This window comes from Triturus cristatus, chromosome 3_1, assembly GCF_964204655.1.
Source record: "Triturus cristatus chromosome 3_1, aTriCri1.1, whole genome shotgun sequence".
In the NCBI taxonomy this organism is placed as follows: Eukaryota; Metazoa; Chordata; class Amphibia; order Caudata; family Salamandridae; genus Triturus; species Triturus cristatus.
In genome coordinates this window covers 942,821,954-942,845,795 of record NC_140583.1, presented here as the reverse complement: position 1 = coordinate 942,845,795, position 23,842 = coordinate 942,821,954, and the positions used below count along the sequence as shown (strand labels likewise).

At 44.3% G+C, this 23,842-nt stretch overlaps 1 protein-coding gene across 3 annotated transcripts in view; it reads left to right on the top strand.

Annotated features, from left to right (window-relative positions):
- The window catches only part of GALNT13 (polypeptide N-acetylgalactosaminyltransferase 13), a 1,132,509-nt gene that overhangs the window by 655,510 nt on the left and 453,157 nt on the right, over positions 1 to 23,842 (top strand). For all 3 annotated transcript variants that reach the window (XM_085645529.1, XM_085645528.1, XM_085645527.1), the window contains exon 7: positions 16,688 to 16,868. In XM_085645529.1, coding sequence (XP_085501655.1) covers positions 16,688 to 16,868 — 181 coding nt within the window. The remainder of the gene's footprint in view (positions 1 to 16,687; positions 16,869 to 23,842) is intronic.

Genomic DNA, 23,842 nt, shown 5'->3' with positions numbered 1-23,842 from the left:
ACCTGTCGTGAGTCTTATAGTGAATTGAAATTTGCTATTAAGTCCAAGAATCGGGCAAATATTCGACTTGCGAGGAAGCACTATAGTTCGGCCAAAGCTTTGGCTAAAAAAGATTGGGACAATGAACATTAGAATAATCTTTTGGCTGCCAGCAAACAAAGGAATTTGACCTTGTTTTGGCATATCGTGAAATGGGGTAACTCTCCGTGCTCGCAGACCCCTTCAAACCATGTACTCCCTGATGCTTGGGTATCACATTTTGAATGCCAGTTTTCTGACCCTATTTTGGAAGAAGCGACCGATGCTCCGATCTCCCTTGCAATACACCCTCCTCCAAATTTCATATTTGATTGTAAAGAGGTAGAGTTGGCTTTATCTAGGGTCCCGAGTGGAAAGGCTCCAGGTTTAGATTGTGTCCCTGCGGACCTTTTAAAATCAGATCCTGACAACTGGGTGCCTTACATCGCACTCATGGCAACCGCCATAGCCAAGGGGGCCGCTATTCCCGAATCCTGGATGGGCGCTGAAATTTTGCCCATCTTTAAGAAGGGCGATCGCGCCTGTCCAGGGAATTACCGCCCGATTAGTCTAATTGACTCGGTTCAAAAAATCATAGCTAGGATGCTCCTGGCTAGAATCCAGTCTTGGATAGAGCAGGAGAATATCATCTCGCCCCTGCAGGCCGGGTTTAGACCTTGCACTAGCACTATCGACCAGGCGTTCAAGTCCCAACTGATCATCTGGAAAACGGTTTACCTTTGCGGCGGTACTTTGTACGCCGCTTTCGGTGACCTTCGGTCAGCTTTTGACTTAGTCAATAGGACTAAACTTTGGGCTGTTCTAGCAGAGTTAGGGATGCCTGCTGACCTCCTGCATATGGTCATTAGGTTGCATGATAACAACTTTGCTCAAGTACGTTGGGGGATCCAAGGACAGGTCACTGACAGGTTTAAAGTCAATAGGGGTGTCAGGCAAGGATGCGTCCTGGCGCCTACACTGTTTCTGTTATTCATCAACAGTGTTGTAAGGTATTTTTTATCCACACCCACGGACGCCCCTTCGTTGGGAGGTACAAAAATTCCACTCCTTATGTTTGCCGATGACACCCTACTTCTATCACAGACCCTGTCTGGCCTACAGGTGGCCCTGAACATATTTGTTAATTTTTGTTCTGATTATGATTTGTCCGTCAATGTTTCTAAAACTAAATATATGGTGTTTAATAAAGGGAAATGCGTGACCGGTAAAGTGACTATGAATAATGACACCCTCGAACGTACCGATGTCATGACTTATTTGGGGGTTGTTTTCAAAAACAAACTAAACTGGAAGCCACAAATAGATGTTTTATCCCTCAAATTTGCACAACTTTCTGGGTGTCTGATAAAAGAACAAAAACAATCCCAGACGAAAACTATAGGTCCTGCCTTAAAAATTTACAACGCTAGGATAAATTCAGCAATCCTTTATGGCGCCGAACTCTGGTGTTTTTCCGATCTCACTCGATTGGTCAAGGCCCAATACAAATGTTTTAGGCTTCTTACGGGTCTTCCCTGTTCTACCCCACTGAAACCATTATTGCTAGATCTTGGTTGCCACTCTTTTGATGACATTGCCAGGTTTAAACCTCTGGCTTTTTGGAGGAGACTTTGGATGGTCCCAGAATTAGGGCCCTATGCAAAGGTATTTCTGGACGTCCGTGCCATCTTGGGCGCAGGTAATATCCTGTGGTTTAAGCAAGTTAGCTTACTATTGGATTCTATGGGCCTGGGTATTCTTTGGACCGATCCAGTTTCCAATCCTTTTCCCCCCAAAAAAGTTTTTAAAAGCCTTTACTGGGCAATGGTCTATCAAAAACAACTTACCTTAGTCTCAGCGGAGTCCTTGTCAGGCAGGTTCCTCGTGGAGAAAAATGCCCCTATTTTAGAAGCATATTGGGACACTGTTACTAGGCCCATCGATAGAAAACTCTATCATCAATTTAGGGTTGGCAGTCTTCCCATTAAATCATTCACCAAACATTGGAAGGGTGCGACCTCTGATTCCTGTCGCTGGTGCACAGAATGTAAAGAAACAGTGGGTCATATATTCTTCGTTTGTCCGGCTTATGCTGCTCCGCGAACTAAATGGCTTAAACCCATATGTCGCACTTTGGGCTCTAGACAGGGACTTGAGGCACTAAAAATCTTAAGATTTGATACTAGTGAATGTATCGTAGTGGCTGTGGCCAAATTCTTGGGATGGGCCTGGATTATTAGAAATAAGAAACATTAGTTTGCTGAGTGTGTTTAATCATTGTTTTTATTTGATTTGTGTTTCTTAGACTTCTTTTATACCTATTATTGTATGTATTGATCATTTTGTAAATTGTCTTTTTATGATGAAACTAATCGACAATAAAGACTAAATGAAATGAAATGAGAAGGGTTCATCAAGGTATTCGCGATGGGCATCGCTCAATCAAACTAGCTTGATGGACTCCAGGTAGTCCGTAGTTCAGAGTTCGGACCAGAGTGCGTGGCAGTGGAGAGAGTTGTAAAAAAAATCCTTCATTCTTCCTAGAGTAGCGGCCTGTCCCGGGATTGGGTTGGAATCTACAACTAGAAGTTCTGTTATGTATTGTGGTTTAGGTGAGCATGCAGGCGCGAGCACCTTTGCCCAGGAAATGTGTCTCGCGAACCGCCTCCACTTTATACTCGGATAGCTTTTCCCGGATAGTGGCTAAATGTGCTGGGATACCCGTGTGATAGTATAGTAGTTCTTTTTGGTTTATCTCTTCCTCCAGTTTCTCCAAGGTGGACCTGATAGACTTTAAGACCCCGGATTATTTAGCTATCCAGATTCTCTAATGACAACTTTAAAGGCTTCCCACAGTGTGAAGGGTGAGTCTACAGATTTTTCATTGTTTGCAAAGTACTGTTGGAGTTCTTTGCGTACCTCTTCTCTAAAAGCCACGTCCAACAAGGTGTGCAGCGGTAGGCACCAGCTAAAAGCACGTGGTAGTGACAGCGGTATAGTCCAGGTGAACAACTCCGGGGCGTGATCGGACAGGGTGCGTTGTAAGTGTTTGACGGCGGTAGTCCTAGCGGCTACATTCTTTGATAATAACCAGTAGTCTAGTCTGGACCATGCACCATGGAAAACGGTAATGCAGGTCTCGGGCATGTGGATGCCAGGAGCGCCAGATATCTATGAGATTGTGTTCCTGAATTACAGTAGTGAGTATGTTGTTTGCTTTGGGGTGCAGTTCTCAGGTGCTGCCTACCCTATCTAAAGAGTCTTGCAAAACGATGTTAAAGTCTACCCCTCCATATAACCGACTCCTCCCCCAGTTATATAATTTTAGATCCGATAGTCTCAAATAGGGCTGGGTCGTCAGTATTGGGGCCATATACAGCAGCCAGAGTTACGGGTGTGGTGTTCAAGACGCCTTTCAGTAAGACGTAGCGTCCCTCAGGATCAATAATTGAGCTAGTCGTGGTCCAGCCAATATGTCTCCTTATCAGGATTGCTGTCCCCCTCGCATAGTTTGAATATACAGCTGAATGCACCTCCCCCAAGTATCTGCTGCGGAGTTTGGGATCGTTAGCACTTTGGAGATGTGTTTCTTGCAGGAGACATTTGTCAATCTTTTGTCCTATCAAGTAGGCGTGAACCAGCTTGACTTTTCTATGGTCATTAAGGCCGCGTATGTTCCATGTGATGCATGTAGCTGTCGTCATGGAGTATGGTCAGTGATGAGGCAGGCATGTCCCAAACACCCCAATTTGAACATGTGCAGGTTTGCATGTTGTGTCCATGCGTGAGATGTTCATATCTGCGCATGATGGAGCATATGTAGCCGAGATCCAACTTGTCATTTAACTTGTAGAACCCCGTGTCCACCCCCCCTCCCACACCAACCCCCAAACAGGTTGTGAAAATGCCACCTCTACACTCCAACAATCCCGCAAACGAAACAGTCAATTGTAACCATGGGAGTTCTCCCTGCAGGGGCGTGAGTTGCCAGTGAACTACCCTGCTCGTGAGGCAGGGTGGCCGGGCAGGTCTGTAGGCTCAGGGAGCATGTGTAGGATAGTCAGGTGAGCCATAGGTGCGGATGTGTTAAAGAACAGCGCCAAATAGCGATGCAAATTTCTAAATGCAGGAATAGTTCGGGCATGGTGGCACATTACATTGCAGCGTGGTAGCAATTTTCCATCAGTCATTGTCGCTAAATCCTGCTTCTTTTTTGATGGTTAGTGATGGGCGCGGTGAGTGTTGCCCAGAGCAAATATGCTTGGCCTATTTAAGGGTGGATTTGGCATTGGTGAAGAAGTGGGCCTGGCCGTCGGGTGAGATCTTGAGCTTGGCTGGATAGAGCATTGCATAAGGAATTTCGGCACGCTGCAGTAAGTGTTTGGTAGGGAGGAGTTATTTGCGTGCAGCCTGGACCAGGGGGGTAAAATCCAGAGAGATGGAAATATTATTGCCCTGGTGATTGATGGGGCCATGGTCTCTAGCTGCTTTTAAGATGGAGTCCTTGTCTTGGTAGTTCAAGAGATGGGCTATTATGGGCCTGGGCATGCCACCAACTGGTGGTCTAGGACCCAATGTTCTGTGCGCACGTTCTACCACGAACATGGCAGATAGTGCTGTCGGAAACAGTTCCCGCAGCAGAGATTCGACGTACGGCTCCATTTTGGGCATGGATGTGGTTTCCGGTATTCCAGCTATGCGAAGGTTGTTGCGCCTAGAGCACGCTTCTAAATCCTCGGTCTTTGCTTGGATTACGGACAGGACTTTTTCCATGTTGAGAAAGTTTTTCTTGGACTCAACTTGGAATTTGTGATCTTCTGCCGCATGGTTTTCTAAGGCGTCTACTCTCGTGTCGTGCAAATCTTCTTGACACTTCACTGAGTCCAATCTGGATGTGAGCATGTTGAGCTTAGTATCAATAGGTTTTAGATTTGTGCACACTTCCAGCATGATTGTGCGTAAGTCTTCCTCTTGTGGGTCTCTGCTAGGCTGGGATTCAAGCTCAGGCTCAGAGCTAGAGTTCATAGTGTGGGTGTGGCACTTGTTCTCAAACGTGAGTTTGGGTTGTTTTGGGGTTGTTTTTCCCCATGTTGTATGCTGACTAGGGGTGGGCGGAATTTGCGGAAGCCACTTTCGCAAATTATCGCGAAAATGTTAAAAATCTCCGCAAACAAGCGGAAATATCGCGAAGATGCGGAAGTTTTTTTCCCGCCCGTTCGCGATATTTTCTGCATGGTTGCGGGTCGCTAACTTACCCCTGCGGTTGCTCGCGGGCGCGGCCATCTTGTTTTCAGTTGTCTCGCGGTGCATGATCGCGAGAAGAAAGACGTGATCGTGCGACGAATGACGTCACTGCGGACGCGAACTGTCGCGAGACAGCGCAAATGGCTAAAACAATACAACATCTCATGGAGAACGCGACCGGATCGGGAAAACTTGTCGGCGAACGCGGGGATTCAGGTAAGGCGATCGCGCGCACGCAAGAATGTATTATTTTACAGCGCGAGCAAGAACCAAATTATCGCAAAGCTGCGGAATGCGGAAATTTTGACATTTCCGCGCTCTCCGCGGAACGCGGAAATGCCAAATTATCGCAAATTCCGCGAACGGAACGGAAATTTTGCCCAGGCCTAATGCTGACAACGTTGTACACGGTGATGACTCTCGTCCTAACGCCGTGAGGTGTCTCTAGTAGGCAGCACAAGTAATCAGGGACCTCCCCAGCAGGGCCTCAGGTGGGGCAGACGCCAGCGCCAGGCTGTTAGCCAGCGAGTGATACAGTAGCATTTAGGCCCCAGCCTCAGCAGGGATCCCATTGCACTGCACCGCCGTGCCCAGTCCCAGCACCTGCCTCCGCCCCCTCCAGAGTCCCATAGCAACCCCAGGTACACATGGCTCACAGCCCAGCGCGCAGCATGCAGTGCCCTAAGCTATCAGTAAAGGACGCTAGCCCAGAGCCCCGGCCCCAGCCGGCCCGCATACATACAGGCCTGCGAGGTCCCAGGGGGCTTAATGGTTACTCACTGTTGGTCGGGGAGGTCTCTTGCCAAGCATCTGAGATGATTTCTGGTGACAACGTCACTCCTCCGTGATACACCTCACTGCCGTGCAGGTTTGCAGGTGAGGCCCAGTATCCGGTGAATAAACTGCAGTGCCTTACTTCTTCGTCTTATACAGCTTCTGTCAAGAGGTGCCCCGGTCACCAGCAGATCCCCGCCGAGGCAGGTCTCAGACATACTCCCAGTTGTGCAGAAGGCAGCCCAGGTCCACAGCGGCAGCACGGAGCAGCACCTCCAGCCGCGATCTCCGCCTCAGCTTCTCAGGTTGTTCCGACCCCTCCTCGGGGTGTTTGGGGCCAGTGCTTAATTTGTGCCGGTGCTTTCCGGTGCTTAGCACCGGCACTTAATTACCAGGGCTGGGTCTACACGCATTTAGTGCACGTATTTGATTTGATAGTAATTACCTTACTATGGCACTTGGCAGTGGCACAGAGTGTTACTGTTCATGTTGAACTTGTCCTGTTTATTCTGATAATGATTCTTCAATTTCTTCTTCTTCTCAAACTAAATGTTGTTAAAGCAGTGGCAGTGTCACTGGCGGGCCAGCGGCCGCGGCTCAGTGTTGCTGGTCCAGTGGGCGGGACACACTGAGTTGGGCAGGGCTGGATTTTGGTCTTCTGAGGGTGTTGGCTGGGCGCGGCAGCAGGCAGCGTGCGCAGATTTTTTCTCAGATTGCGCGCGCGTTCGCTGCATTCCCACGCCCCAGCATACCCACACGGGCGCACCTCACCACCGCATCGTGGTTCAACGGCCCGGCCGTTCACCGTCTTTAAGTCACTCTTAGTCTGAGCGCGACCTGGACGACGTTGGCGTTGAGCCTTGAGGAGTAGCCAGTAGTGGCAACAGCTTGAACAGCACCAGGTGAGGCCGGGCCTGGCTGGCAGCCGCAGGCCTAATAATCAATTACTAAAGCTGCAGTGAGTCCCGAGTGAGTCAGTAGTCCCACCACCACAACTTACTGGTCCGGGTCCCCACACTCCCACTGAGCGAAGTGTGTTGCAGGCGGCAGCGCGCCTATGAGCCAAGAGAGGAGAATGGAGATAGATTAACGTTATGATTCGACAGATATGTTGATGGCGTGGCGGCCGCGGCCCTTAGTTTGATGTTGCCGGCCCAGTCGGGCTGGATTTTTTGGGTTGGGTGCAGTGGCCAGTAACTAACAGCACCACTAGGTGAGGCAGGCATCATCAGTTAAAATAAAGCTGCGCAGCAGCCAGGCCAGTACTGACTCAAGGCGGCACACACAATATTGGGTTAACTGGAATTTAGGGCCGTTAGCTGATGGGGTCTTTGGCACTGCTGACCTACTTAATCCACTCCTTACAAAATGTCGTCTTTTTGGCTCTTTTTTGGAGATTCTAAATTGACCTGCGTCATGCGTCTTGCCAGACACTTCAGAGAAAGGTTAAATCGTGTTCAATTGTTCTCATGCCTCCAGTTAGTTCATTTATGTCACAATAGCTTCGGCAAGAAGAGAGTAGTTGCTGTTGCGCAATGATTATTTAATAACAAAGTGGAAAAAGATACATGCCTCCAATGTAAGAATTTGTGAAGAATGTTTTCACTGAACGACACACGGGTACACAGAGCATGAAAATCAATGATTATCGATGTGAATGCAGAGCACATTTCCCCAAACCCAATGCAAGTAGTGTTTATTAAATGTCGATGATCTGCCACGTGTAGCTTTTTTACTCTAAAAGACGGCCGTTTAGTGGTTCAAGAACTGTTCAGGGTCAGCAGCGTTCACTAAGTGCAGTAAAAAAGTCTGAGACTAAGAGCCAGCAGCCAGTGCGACCGGCCAGGCCGGACGACGTTGTTGCAGTTGCATTGGTGCAGTGTTGAGGAGTAGTAGCCACTGCTGGCAGTGAGAAAGTACTGCTGCTGGCCAGTAACAGCACCAGCCATCAGGTGAGGCAGGGCCTGGCAGGCCTAATCAGTTAAAATAAAGTTGTGCAGCAGCCTAAGGCTGCAGGCAGTGCACTGCAGTCAGTGTGTGTCCCGGGCTGGCCGCCCGAACCTGTAACTTAAGTTTTACTTGACACTGACAGTTACTGTGTAACAGTAGTTAAGCTAGTATGGAAGAAGAAGTTAAATTAGGTACCGTAAGGTAACTACTAGTAGTGTAGGGTAGCCACCATGCCACGGGGCCTGGATCTGTCTGTTCAGTGCATGTGAGGCACAGGAGAGGACTTGAGAGAGACAGGAAGGGAGACAGGAGAGGGCATGAGAACAAGAGTGAAGAAGAGGTGGGGGAGACAGCCTGCATCCGTGTGAGCAGATAAGAGAGAGGCAGAACTTGCGTGCAGAGAGATGGGGCTAACAGTCAGGACTCATCATCGCTGCAGAGACTTGGGGGCGGGCACAGCTGACAAGGCATGGGAATCACAGACAGGACTCGTGCACCGGTCGGGGGCACAGTTAGTGGCTTACAGCAGGTGCACAGGCTTGAGTCTCACGACACAGGTATTACATCTGACCTTTAGCAGTGCCAGTTGAAGATGTGGGTGGAGCTAATATAGTAAGTGTGTGGGGCCACTGGAAGAAGTGGGTGGAGCCAGAGAGAAGTAGGTGTGGCCTCCGACAAACATTTGAGCACCTGCACTTCACATTTTACAAATTAAGCCCTGTTTGGGGCAGATAACCGCTCAGGTTTACCGGGGCCAGTGACGGCAGCACAGTACGATAATCTCGTGGCTGCAGAGCCTCCGCAGGCTGGTCCGGGCCCCCGCTACTGTGCAGCGCAGCACCCACCACCTGCCTCAGCTCACAATTCCCAGCCACGTCCGCCTCCTCCCAGGCCAGTGGATGCATGCCTCAGCTTAAAGGTAGAGGGGTTAATGGCAGTGGTCCGATGCATCTAGTGACGTGAGCCGTCAAGCAAGGAAGGTCTGGGCAGGAGGCAAGGCCGTTGTGTGTCCGTTTTTGAAGCCGTCCCAGCACGTCGTAGGCTGTAGCACATGTATCGTGCAGCCCTGCGCCTCAGAAGAGGGCTCATCCAAAGCACAACAATGCGCGGAGTTTAGCTCTGATTGTTTAGGGGCTCGATCTCTTCGCTGATAACAGGATTATGCAGGATAGAAAGCCCGGCCGGCAGAGCCCGCTTAACAAGCGGCCATCTTGCTGCTCGGCTAAGCCACATCACCACAGTAGTCGTTCTTAATTGAAAAGATGACCCCTTGAATTTGAAAACTCTCTCTGATGTCTCACAGTCTTAAAAATGGCATGTCCTCAGTTGCCCTGCATGATTGTCGGACTCTCCTAGGAAAAATGCACAAGGCAGTCAAGAATTGTACAAGAACAGAGTAGTATAGCTTTCCAAAGCGAACTTGTTCTGCCCAACAACACTGCAGGGATGTAAGATATCTGCATGGTGACTACTTCTAGCCAGCCTCATATGCTACTTGGCACGGCATGAAGAGTCTCCGCCATCCTCACACATGACAAAAAACACCATTTAATTGTACAGTGTACTCAAGCATTTTCTATCATCCATATAAGAACATTGAGTTCTTAAAAGTTCTATCATGAACCCCATTCCACTTTAAAATAAACACTGGAAAAAAAAAACGTAAGGGTACAGTTATCCTTCTCTTGCACAACAATAAAATATTACACAAAAAGTCCATGGGAACGGTGCGCACACTTTCATATAGGAACTTACTGTGTAGCATGTCTGAAAAAGCACCTCAGCACCTTCTCACTAGAACAAGACGTCGCATGTGGAAAATGAACACAAAATAAAGTAGTCTAATCAGGTATAACTTTTGAATGAATGCCACAGACGGATACTTGACAAGAGATATTCAGATATTGATGGACAAAGCTTTGAAACGCATATAAGGACTTTGGTCTTGTTAGCTTTCAAAGAATAGTTTTTGGGATGTTAATAATTAGAACAGGAGTTTGTGTAGTCTTGGAAGAAAGGGAGACACAGAGGGAGGAGCATCATTTGGAAGGAGAGTCCGAGCGACAGAAGTCAGCGGACAGCGGGTTGCAGTAACTGCGGTAGCGGCAGCAACAGCCAGAGCAACCGAGCATCGGAAGAGGCCGGAGGGGGATCGAGAGGCAGCAGAGGAGGTGAGCCCCCCTCCCCTGCTATAATCCCGGCATAGCCCAGACATTCCGACCCCGACAGATAGCAGGTGGAAACGAGAGAGAGTGGGTGAGATAGCGGTAGAGCGCTTTGGGAGCCGGCAGTACACAAAAGCAGCCGGCATTAAGCCAGTGCGGCTTGTGTCTGCTGTGACTCCCAATGGCTGTGATCGCCATGCCCCCTCAATAAGATCTGCAGGGCAATTTCAGCACCCCACACAATTAAACAATCAGTAAGTAAAAGCGACAGATAGGTTGCTATCTCAGAGTCGCTCAAGTGTTCCTGGCAAGTTAGGGTGAGGCAGTGTCCGCCCCAGTACTCGAAACCAGGCAAAATAAGTCCTGATAGAATGTAAGCTTGTGGCCTATGGCGAAAAGTTGTGCCGTTGGGTGGGCCCTACTCGCACAGTATCAGCAGCACAGAGGAGTAAGCCAACCCTGCTGAAAGGTTTCACCACTCTAAGGCATAAGTAAAAAGCTAGTGGCCAGCAGGACAAATATCTACCCACAACATCATACGTCGGGCTGAGGCCAACTCACCAATCCACACAATTTTCAATCAAAATAGCATTCTTTAATATATTGGCAGTGAGCCGCTGAACACAGGTCTCGGAAGAGATTGTGGTAATACATAGCGACAAGAGAGAAGAAGCCACGGTAACGGCCCCCCTGGAATCGAGGCAGTAATCACCCTGCACAACACTAGAAAGGGGAGCTTGGAGACTGAGTATAGAGGGCTTAGTGACCCCAAGTAGAGAGTGAGCCAAGGTCCTCATTGAAGAGGCCGAGGATGTAGCCTGCAGGTAGGCCTGGTGAGCTCCTGCTCTTCCCTGCCTTCCAAACATGGCATACAAGAAATTAAGAAACCGGACAATCACATGATAAGACTAGGCAAGGAACAAGCAATTAGAAGGAGTATATGCTCATATTGGAGCTCTACCCAGTAATACAGACATAACAAAAAAATTCCCTCCATTTCAAATACGGGCCATACAAACGAAACAGTTGAACAGATAAAAACGCTGGAACGATACAGCAATGAAGAAAAAAGAGAATAACACTATTCAACTATTCAAAGGATACAAAAGAAATTAGACAATAGAGCACATAAAAGTATCCGAGCACCAGGAACCACCACCTCAAATAACAGAAGCGGTACCATCTCAAATACCAGATACAGACTTCCCTTTACCGGATATAAAATATAATTCTGGACCTCCTCTAGAAGCAATCAAAACAAAAAAAGAGACACTTCAATTATTCAACAGCACTCGAAGTAATATATCAGATAGAGTGGGAAATCTCTTGCATTCTCCAGAATTCCCACTGTTTAATTCCTCGCAATCTTCCAATAGGCAAGATCCCATATCTAGTACACTTTTTACATTAGAAAAGATCCTGGAATCAATACTGGCCCTTCTAGAAAATTACATGGGAAATCAGATCAGATCTTGGAAACACAAACGGCCATACTCCAATATCTGGTGTACTAGAAGAGAGAGAAGCAACTCAGGCAAAATCATCAAATTTCAATAGCAAATAAAGATAAAGATAAGGGAGAAAAGGAACAAGGCCGTAAAGGATAATTATCGGAGGAACACGTAATAGCTAAGATACAAAAGGCAACACAAACCGGCAGAAAGAGCCAGAAAGCAGAGAAAAGCAAGAACACAAATAATGATAAAATTTACTACCTATGCAAATTATTTATGGACCCCGTAAGTGAAAACAATGCCCATGACGCCATTTCACTCTTTTCAATTTTCAATCAGAGAAGATCGCAAGAGTCACTAATTCAATTTTCAAATAAAGAAGATATGTTGTCTCCGGAAATTTCAAATATAAAGAAGTAAGGGTCCACTTCAAAGAGAAGGGAAAATAAAAATAAAAGGACTAAGGGGAAAAATAATAATAAAAGTGCAAAGCGAAGAATTCCTAAACAAAAGACACAGAAATTAAAGTTCCTACAGTCATTCTCTCCTGCGCAAGAAGTATCAACAAACATAAAAACAATGGATACACAAACCCCAATGGGTTTTGAGCTCTTACAAAATAAAAATGTCCAACTTCTATTCAACAGAAAAGAAAATCAGAAACAACTGAACCCTCTGGCACCAAACTTTAAAACTACAAAATCTATAAAATATCGTCAGTTTAAGACCAACTCAGAAAGAGAAACTCATTCAATTTCTGAAAATTCCAGAGGAAAAGGGACACAAATCCACTATCAAAATCACACCTTGGAGATAAGGGACTTATTCCCCTTAGGAAATGACTCACTGATTAAAGAAAAAAACGTAAACCTTCTCACAAGGTCCACTCACTCCACTCTTTAACCTCATCAGAAATAGAATTCGTGGTATTTCTGAAGAACTCTCAACCCACGGTGGTAACAGTTGTGTTTTGGTCTTCCATAATATTGAAAGAAAGGACTGCCTACACATAAGAAAGTTTGACGTAGTAGGAGTCAATCAAAAAGAGTATGCAACAGAGCAAACAAAGACAATAGAGATGAATGAGAGCAGGAAGCAACAACATAACCAAATAACTTTTGGCACTAAGGACTCACTACGCATCCCTGAAGGAAAATTAACCATATGTATTAAAGATGATGAGAGGTGAATATGGAACAAAATCCTAACAAAAGTAAAAATACCACCAAAGGAAAAGGTAAAGATCCTCAAACGTTAGCACTAATTTTGGAAAACTTCCCCATAATACATTGCTTCCAAGAAACATGGTCCTTAAAAACCTTTGACCAAAAAGATTATTTCGCTTTTGAAATTGCGGCCGAGGCCATGGGAAGAGGCCGTGCAAAAGGTGGACTTGTAAGCCTATTAAGGGAAGATATACAGTGGGACCAGGAAGCGATTAATATATCTAGCAACAATGCTCTGTGTACTGGAAAGAAAGCCTTGTTACTACCCAAAATCAGCTTTTCTTTAATGTCGACATTCCTCCAGGACCAGCATTTGACTTACTAATGATAAAAACATTCGAGAAAATAGAAACCATAATAGAATCAACAAATGATGCTCCCATAATACTAACAGGCAACTTTAATGGGAAAATCTCAAATGTACTCCAGAAAAGATGCAGAATAAAAGAACTTGATTAATCATGGTCTATCCCAGGACCATGATTTCCAACAACCATAAAAGCAGATAAATGCAGGAAAATACTTCTCACACTAGTCAATGCAATCAATGGATTGATATAAAATGAGAGAATAGAAGGAGATGTTCCCGCCACATTTACGAGAAAAGGAATCTTCAGCTCCTCTAATTTAGATTATATAATCTGTAGCCAGAATTTATTCGGAAACGTCCTATATCTAAACTCTAAAGATACACAAGAAAGCGACCATGCAATCCTGATTTGAAAATCGAAGTTCATCTGCAGTTTACTTTTCCATGGGCCGTAATAAAGTTAAATGACAATGCTGAAATAGATGAAAAAAGAAGGGTGGTTCATTTGGAACTCTAATACCGTCAACAAAATGAACACTACAATATTCTCTACACTACTGGACCAACATAAAATCTGTTAGCTCCCATAAAAACATTCAAAAATACTGTTTCGACCATCGTGATCACCCTCCAGAAAATATCAAACGCCCACAAAAATGGAATCAAGAGACCCAAAAGAAAAACTTCAGGCCATGCAATAACTACTTTAAATAGATTGATTAGATTGCAATTTCTGCACTATTCAGGGGACAGACAGAAAGAAATCTCAAAGTTAAAAAAAGCCCGCAAACGGAAAAAAGAAAAAACTGTCAAGACCTAAAGGTTAAAAACTGGGTAGACCTACAAGTAGCAGCCAAACCAAAAAATAGCAAGGCATTCTGCAGCGTAATAGCTAAAAGCAACGGGAACAAGAAAATCCCGGCAAGCACATCCATTATCACCACTTGACTGGGAAAAACACATCCTCGATTTATATAAAGTAAATAAGAGCCCAGATAACTTGAGTAAATGCAACCACATGGTGACCAAGTCCTCAAGAGCAACCCAGAAGAGTGGAGCAAATTTCTAGCCCCCCTATATTCTTACTGTTACGAATCTGGTATAATTCCAAACTCATGGCGGGGGAGTGGTATGATTCCTCTCTTGAAAAAAGGCTCTTGTTTAATACCCAGCAATTACCATGAAATTGCTCTATTGGATGCAACTGGGAAGATTTTTATAGCCTGTGTCCTGGACCAACTGAAAGACTGGGCCTTCTCCAGAGGAGTGATCCCAACGACTCAAGCTGGATTTTACCCAAAACTCTCTGTGACAGAAAATATTGCGGCATTACAGACGATTACAGAGAAATATGTAACGTTGAAGTCACAGGTCATTTACAGTGTATTTGTAGACATTACAACTGCTTTTGACAGAGTAGACAGACCCACACTATGGAAGAAGTTAGAGAAGTTAGGAATACCTGACAATCTTTTAACACTAATTATTTCACTACAAACAGAAACATGGTGCAGAGTACAAATGGGGGGAGATACAGGTGAAATCTGATCAATAGCTACACTGAATGGTCTAAAGCAAGTCTGTCTTTGGGCCCCTCTCTTATTTTTTCTCTATTTGAGTGTTTTTCAAAAATAAATAACTTCCTCCAAAAATAGCATCCAGAAATATACACATTTTGATGTATGCCGATGATGTTGTTATATTAGATCTTACACCAATCGGCTTACAATGAAACTAAAATGCTTTATTTAGCTACACAGAAGAAAACTTCTTAAATGCGTATATTCTCCCCAAAAAAGATAGTACCTTTCAGAGGTAAAAAACATTTTCTCATTTTATTTGTACACGCGGGGGAAGGCCAATAGAGGTAGTTAAAGAATATACCTATCTGGGGAGAATTTTTTCGCAAACCTTACAAAATTCTTCCCATGTCCAACATATAGGCCTTAAAGTGATTCTTATATTGGTGCTCTGAAGTGACTATATTCTTCCTCTGGGAATAGACATTTTCCCTCTTTATTAGAGGTTTACTATATGAAAATACCTCCTATTTTATCTTACGCTCTTGAATAAATCCCAATTAATAAATGTCAAGTAACAAATACAAGACAAGGGAACTTGCTTTGTAAAATGAGAAAAGTTAATGAAGCATTTCCAGTCCAAGCATTACGTCTCGAGCTGTCTTTAGTTAGCTCCTTCGCTAGAGCCATGTCAAATATATTAAGATGGGCGTACAATTTATTACATGCCAAACCAGGATCTTTAAGGAACATACTAAAAGTGGAGACTTTTAAAAATGAGTCATTGCAATATACTTTTAACAAGAATCTTAGCATAACATTAAATCTTTCACACTGCACGACAGCATTTTTAAAGCCTTGGACCCCCACACTTGAGGTTATTTTTAAAAACCTTTACCCCAAGAATAAGCCATGAAGTCAACGACAAGCATTGTTCCCAATTAAAACAGTATGCACATTATGCAGATACTGTAGAATATAAAACTCAGCAAGGATACCTGTGATCACAGGTTGCAACGCTGTATCATTCTAATATAGCTGGGGATTTTCCCATTTCTAGCTTTTACGTACAACTGGAAAGATTCTGACAACACTACAGATTTATGCGAGCTATGTAATGGAGGTGCGTAAGATATACAACATGTATTGTTTGTTTGCCCAAACACAACTTTGGTAGAGGCCAGAAATTGTTATTTAAACCCCATCTGTCTCAGATACAATATATCTACTGTAGAAGGTTTAATAATGTTTTTTAAATCGCCACCTAATGAATATGTCTGGCATATTTTGTTTACCTTTTTAAAGAGTTTCTTAAAAATATTTTAAAGAAGATACATCATAACTGGTTTTATAAAGAAATTTTAAAATGTATTTTTACCTGTTTGTTGACCTCAGTAGAGGTCTAAATAAAAAAAAAATCTTTTGAATCTTTGAAACAAAACAGTTTTTTCTCTTCGTAATGTCTTCTTTATAAAGTATTGAACTGCTTTGGATTTAATGTCATTTTAAGCAAAGGGCGATGTAAAAGAAGTAAGAGTGAGACTAGGGAATTCAGTGCCCTGAGCCCAATAAATCCTCTAAATGACATCTGAAATTGGACCCCAATTCAATTTAACATTTGCACAAGAACTTTTCCATTACTTTTTGGGTTTCCCAGTTGTCGCAGTTGGACAGAAACATTGTATTTGAGGATAACATATTTGCATCTATATCTCAGGTGTGCGTTAGGGCCTATCCTGGAGGTCTTGAATATATTAACGCCTCGCTTATCCTTCTACATCTGTTGTGCCAAACAACTAACTCTGGTCCTGGAGCTTCTTTCTTAGAGCTAGAGTGTTCTGTCGCTCCACACCATGGCTTATCTTTTCTAAAGACAATTACACATTAATTTATGTAGCTTATTATGCAAATGTATGCTGGGGGGTGCCCAGAGGAAAATAAACATTCTATCATTTTACTGAGCCTTTACTTCATTCAGCAACAACACACATATTTTCTTTAAACACTCTCTTTTATTTCTTTACAGATCTGGCAGTGTGGAGGATCTTTAGAAATTGTCACATGTTCCCATGTAGGGCATGTTTTTCGCAAAGCAACACCTTATACTTTTCCTGGGGGAACTGGCCATGTGATCAACAAAAACAACAGACGACTGGCAGAAGTATGGATGGATGATTTTAAAGATTTCTTCTATATCATATCCCCAGGTAGAAACAAATCTGCATTTCTGTTATATCGCTTTTACATAATGAACCATACATTGTGCTGAGTCCTCTGTAGCTCATGTAAAAGATAAGACAATGGTTAGTAGTTTCCAATGCTGGTGTTGCAATAGTAAGTCCTTTAAAGATCAGGATAGTTGTCTCCTTCCATGCATACGCCTTGTAAAACATTTAATGTACAAATAGTACTATATTAAGATGTGGGGGTGCACACATTAGTTCCATAACCTCTTCCCTATCTCACTACTTATGGTGTTAGGAGAGGTTCACCCTGCCCATGTCAGCTCCCCATAATTTAGTCCCAAATAGTCAGCTTTTTCAGCCCCCTGCCCCTAGGTCAGACACCCAACTCTGGTGGCTTTGTAGACTTTTTAGAGAATGGGAAAAACTTTGCTAGAGTCCTGCTGCCATACTTCTTTCTTGTTTCAGTGTGGGATACAGCATAATGGAACAATCTAGGTATTGGAATGTTAGCTGTCTAAGACAATGCAACCATTACCTATGGTAATCTTCATTACCCCGTCCAAGTCAACCACCATATTTGGCAGCCGGCGCACCAGAGGCCTATCACCATGCAAATCCACTTTCTACCTCTTTGACTATTCACAGACCTGATCACTTCCCTCCCTTCACACATCCGATGAGTTTCAGGAGCACAAAAAAGGGAGGTGTGGAACAAATGTCCAGCACGAAGGAGGGAGGAGCTCTGTCTGGGACTAGGGGGACCAGATTTTGGGATAATGAAGTTTACCAGTAAGTAATGGTTTTGTTACCCCTTCAATTGCCCCCCTCCTCAGGATTTCAAAGCTCCAACCACCTTTGCTGTTATTACTATTTATTACAACAACAACTGCCAACTTAGCAACATTTAAAATGATTATCAGAGGTTTAATTCATCACTGCATCCATTCTATAATGTGTGACAAATGTACAATTGCAGGCCCAGGTAGCTGCCATGCACATTTCTTGAATGTAAGGTCCACCTACCTCAACCCATGAAGCAGAGGCAGATCTAGTAGATCGACCTTGGATCTGAGAAAGCGGAAGTTCCCCAACAGACTTGTAAGGCTGTAATTGCCTGCCTAAACCACCTACTTAAGGTAGATTAAAACTCATTCTGCCCTTTTTTCACATTCCTGAAAGAAACAAACAGCGCCCTTTAGCGTAAAATAGTAACACCTGGAGCCAATACCTTTGGGAAGGTTCTCGGGATGCTGATAATCTGAATGACTGTTTCTGGCAAGGGCTTTATCTCCGCTTTTTTGGCTTACAAAGCCAAAATAGCGGAGATAAAACCAGCGCCCTATTTACAAGAGGGTGCTAACATGCATAATCGCATGTTAGCACCCTTTCTCCCAACGCCTCACTTTGCATCTCCGATGAGAAGCAAAGTGGGCGTTACTGGGCGTTACTGGGCGTACCCAAGATGGACTACCTTGCAAATATCGCTGATGTTTACATCGCGATATTTACAAGGCAGCCCACATGATTTTAGCACACATTAGATTTGGGCGAAAACAGCCGTTTTCGCCAAAACCTAACGCCCGCTTAAATCCTGACTTAGCCATCCCTAACATAGGGTTGTGGGTCATATCAGCAAGGTTGTCGCCCTTTTGCAGGGAACATCGCTGGAAAACCAGCGATGTTCCCTGCAAAAGGGCGATAACCTCGCTATCTTTGGAATTTTTATCGCCATGGAGTAACGCATTGTTAATAACGTGCTACCAGGGCGACAAATACCAGAGATAGCCTGCGATAATATAATTATCACAAAGCACGGCCAGCGATAATTATCGCTGGCCATTGTTAATATGCCCCCTCCTTCCTTAAACACGGATGATCAATTGTAACATGAACCCCTGTACTATACCAACTGAATTGAATGTGAATTAATCATATCTTTATTTTTTAAAAATGTGGTTAAAAAACACAGAGAGAGATAACAGACAAGGGTTCTAAAATTGGGGAAAGCCATTGCAAGCACTCAAATGAAAACATTGATAACACATCATACATACCTCGATAAATCATCGTTGTTGGTGAGTATAAGTTTGTCTACCACCATGTGCTCAGGCATATTATATTGTAAAAAAAACGTAGAATTATTTATAGGAAGTAAAACCTAAATCACAAACACAATATCATTCGGGTTAATACTAATGTCTAACCCAGTCCTTTATATTGGAAATTTGTGCAACCACTTCTTATGGTTAATATTGTTGACTATTGTCATCACGTAGGTGCGTGAGTGATGTCACAGTGCGGCCGATTCCGATGTGATTGGTAACGCAATCTCAGCCTTCCTTACTGGGTTTTTGGTGCATTTTGACCCACACATTATGAAAGAGTCTCCTCAGGAGAAGAATGGTGAAGAAAAAATCTTCTTACAAAAAGAATACATTTGGTTATATATGAAATGAGTAATTGTTGTGGAAAAGTAGCTGTTGTGAAAAAGGTAATACATACCTGCTTAATGAGGTTGGGCGGACTTAAACCGAATTACTGAATGGAATTTGTGACTGGAGTGACTGTTCCTACTGAAAGGGCAGACACAACCAATTAACAAGCATTTGTACATTCCTTATGTTTCGCCTAAGTGATTAATAAGAAGCTGAATGTCATATATTGTGCTGGGACTAGTAGTATAGTGCAGGTAAGAAATAGCAAAATTTTGAAAAATGAAATTAAAGAGGGAATTAATAGAATTAATTCATGTAATAGCAATATTATGTGTTTAGAAGAGTTCTGACAACTGTTGGGCCCTGTGCCACTGCACCTGCTGCACCATTCAAATCATACCCCTAGTGCCTGTAAGATAACTGCATTTGTGACTGCCTGTTTAGTAGAAGAATGTGGCAATATTTGGTTTTTATAGGAGTTGTGACAACTTTTGGCCCTGGTGCCACTGCACCTGCAGCACCATTAAAAATATGGCCCTGGTGCCTGCTCCATAACTGCACTTGTGACTGTCTGTTTAGAAGCACAATTAAGTGGGGTCCCCAGAGCATTTGCCCCAGGTGCCACTGCACCTGCTACACCATTCAAATCAAGCCTTTTTTAACTGAAAGATAACTGCAATAGTGTCTGCCTGAACAGTAGAAGTGGGGTGCCTAGAGCTTTTGGTCCTAGGGCTACTGCTCCTGCTGCACCATTCAAATCATGACCCTATTGCTTGCTAGATAAATGGACTTGACTTTCTTGTTTAGTATTAAAATTTAGCAATACTCTGGGTTTAGTGGGGTCCCTAGAGCTTTTGGCCCCAGTGCAACTGCACCTGCTGCACCATTCAAATTAAGTCCCTTTTAACTGCAAGGTAAGCGTAATTATGACTGCTTGTTTAGTAGTCAAATATAGCAATATTATGTGTTAAGAGGAGTTCCGAAAACTTTTGGGCCTGGTACTAATGCACCATCTGCACCATTCAAATAATGACCCTGTTGTCTGCAAGGTACTTGTGGTTGCCTGTTTAGGAATAAACATTTAGCAATATCAGGTGTTTTTGGGATGCCATGAGCATTGGTCCCGGTGTGACTGCACCTGCTGCAATATTGAAATCATGACCCTGGTGCTTGCTAGATAACTTCTCGTATGACTGCCAGTTTAGTTGTAAAATATAGCAATATTTGGTGTTTATGGAGTAGTTACAACTTTTGTCACCGGTGCAACTGCATCTGCTGCCCCATTTAAATAAAGCCCCTTTCAACTGCAAAGTAACTGCAATCATGACTGCCTGTTTAGTTGTAAAATGTATCAATATTAGGGTTAGAAGAGTTCTGACAACTTTTTAGCCCAGCGCCACAGCACATGCTGCGCCATTCAAATCATGACCTTAGTGCCTGAAAGATAACTGCACTTGTGGCTACCTGTTTAGTTGTAAAATATAGCAGAAATCAGTGTTTAGTGAGGTACCTGGAAGTTTTGGTCCTGCTGCCCTGCACCTGCTGTACTGTTGAAATCATGACCCTAGCGCTTACTAGATAACTGCACTTGTGACTGCCTGTTTAGTTGTAAAATATAGCAATAGTAGGTTTTTAGAGGCGTATGACAGATTTTGGGCCCGGTGTCACACTACCTGCTCCACTATTCAAATCATGACCCTGGTGTCTGCAAGGTAACTGCACTTGTGACTCCCTGTTTTGTAGTAAAAGATAGCAATTTTAGGTGTTTAGTGGGGTGCTTAGAGCTTTTGGTCCTGGTGTCACTGCACCTACAGCACCATTGAAATCATGACTGTTGTTTGCAAGGTAACCTCACTTGTGGCTGCCTGTTTAGTTTAAAATCTAAGCAATACATCTGCGTTTAGTGGGGTTCCTAGAGCTTTTGGCCCGAGAGCCCCTGCACCTGCTGCACCATTCAAATCAAGTCCCTTTTAACTGCAAGGTAACTGAAATTGTAACTACCTTTTTAGTAGTCAAATATAGCAATATTATGTTTTTAGAGGCGTTCTGACAACTTTTGGGCCTGGTGCTACTGCACCAGCTGCATCATTCAAATCATGACCCTGTTTTCTGCAAGGTAACTGCACTTGTGGCTGCCTGTTTAGTAGTAAAATAAAGCATTGCTCTTGCATATTAACTTTATATTTAACGTGCAATGTTTATGAAAACATTTAGAATTTGCTCATAATGACCAATTGATTAAGTTGAAAAAATCATTCCGATAATGCCTACAAAGTGCAAAGAAATATACTGCGGCATTAATAGGAAATGCTACAAACGTTCTAATGCTAAAGCATCTGCTTACACAACTAAGTAATAAAAAGCAAGCATTCAAGCATACTGTCGTAAATGCGTGCAGCCAAGGGAAGCTAACAAAAAAATAAGTTAAAAGCAAAGGAACACAGTAATTCGGTATTGGTAACTGATAAGAGCCCTCTTTTAAAATATGTGCAGGCGAAACCTAAAAATGCGGCAAACTACAACTAGTATTGCGCAAAATTGCAGCGTATTGAACTTTTCCACTGTTGAATCATGTTAGTATATTCAAAGGTGTGCATTCATTAGGCTACGGGGAACTTTCCAGGCCAATAGCTGTTCAAAATGCCTCACCTTTTCCAGACATGTACTTGAGTGGGTGTCTCTGCTCATTATTCCTGCACTTCCTGTGATCCCCTTATGTCCTTTCATTACGGAGATGACTCTCCTACGGGCAACTAGTATTCCCCGGGGCCCTAACTAACATCATGGAGTCTGTCAACTGCTGCGCCTTCGAACAGATTTTCCAGATACCAGCCTACGCCAGAAATGCACTAGTAAGGCTGGAATTTGGATTAAGCAAACAATCTTATGAATATCGGGCCGCGGTTATCCGTTATTATCGAGGGACATGCGCTGCCCCCCCGCCCCCAGACACAGTGAAAGCTACCCTGAAAGAAATTTTTGCGAAAGGGAAAAATCCATGGTCAGACACTTTATCAACCGCACTGACGGAGTTGCACCTCGATCTGTCTGACTGGGGCTACTTTATTGATCAACCGGGCATGCTTAAAACAATTCTAAGGAAACAAGTAAGAACACTATCAAAGCAGGACGACATAGTGACTATAGAGGTGTGGTATGAAGTTGTGCAAGATGGTGCAGAGTGCTGTCAAGTGCCTCTCGCCAGGGACGTTGGAATAATCTCAGATTGGCTTTCCACACTATGCATCTGAGGAGGAGGAGCTTGTGTTGTGCTGCATTCCGCTTCTGTGCTCCGTTGTGTGCTGCTGTGAGCTGCCCGCCCACCCCGCTGCAAGAGGATTGCCTGCCCACGCCGCCGCAGAGGATTGCCTGCCCACTCCGCTGCTGAGGATTGCCCACTCCGCCACATGGAATTGTCATCTGAGGTCTGCCGAGGTTGCCTTCTGGGACTGGGGCTGTTTGCCGCTTGCCAGTCTGCGGTCTGCAAGTATGAGGGAGTGCAGGCTTCTGGTTGGGGGCAGCGCTGTAACAGCCGGTCCCTGAGGGCGCCTGGGGGTGCAGAGCTGCGGCGTGCTGCGTGCAGTGGGCGGCCAGGAGAGAATCTAAAGAAAATCTATCCAAAGTGAGGTGAGGTAAACCCCACCACGTGACTTCTAAATAACAAATAAAAAAAAGTGAGAAGTGCAGGTTGACAGCCCAGTGAAACTCCAGAGACTTACAGAACAGAGTGATCAATATCCAGCAAAAGCGAACTGCGAGACAGTGAGACAGAGGCTGAGCGATGAGGTGGAGGGGGTGACGGACTCAGGCGGGCACAGGGCATAAGAGTAATCGAGGTGTAATCAAGGAGGTCCCGTGGAGATTGTCCCCCACCCCGCCCTCCCTGCGGCTTGGCTCCGTTCAGCTCTGCTTCAAGCCACCAAGACACCAAGCCACCAAGCTGCTAAGCCACCAAGATCCTGTTAGGACATAGGATCCTGTCTAACCCCGCCACAACTTCGCCAAGATCCTATAAAAAAACTTTGTTAAAATTAAAAACCAAAACCACAATTGCAATTCGTCTTTAGAGAAAAGACCTGTTGGAAGTTTGTTGGAGACAGGGGGCTTTGTTCACTCCGCTGTTTTACTGCCCTTACTGCCTTTACTGCCCTATGACTGCCTATGATTGCGAGCAATAATTCTTCATTGCTGCCCATGCCTGTGAGACTGAGTGTAGCTTTACGTTGGAGTGTGGAAACTCGGCGCTCAGTGCTCAGTGTTGCATGAGCGGCGCATCGGCACACTGGCGCATTGGAGCTTTACCTCTCTGGCTATGCTGGCCGGCCTGGCTAAGGGTCCTTCATTATAAGAACTAAGATATGACCGTAAATTGCATTCGGGCAGATTGGTATTCACAAGAGCATGCAAAAAGCTAGAGCTAATTCTTTAAGGAATAACTCTCTGCAAATAAACATTTTGAAGAGTTTCAACACCATCCCTTCCTTCTTCCCAAAAAAAGAAATAAGCCTAAATTCTGTAGGGATGTTGAAGTCGACTCGAAAAGATCATGTAGAGGCTAAA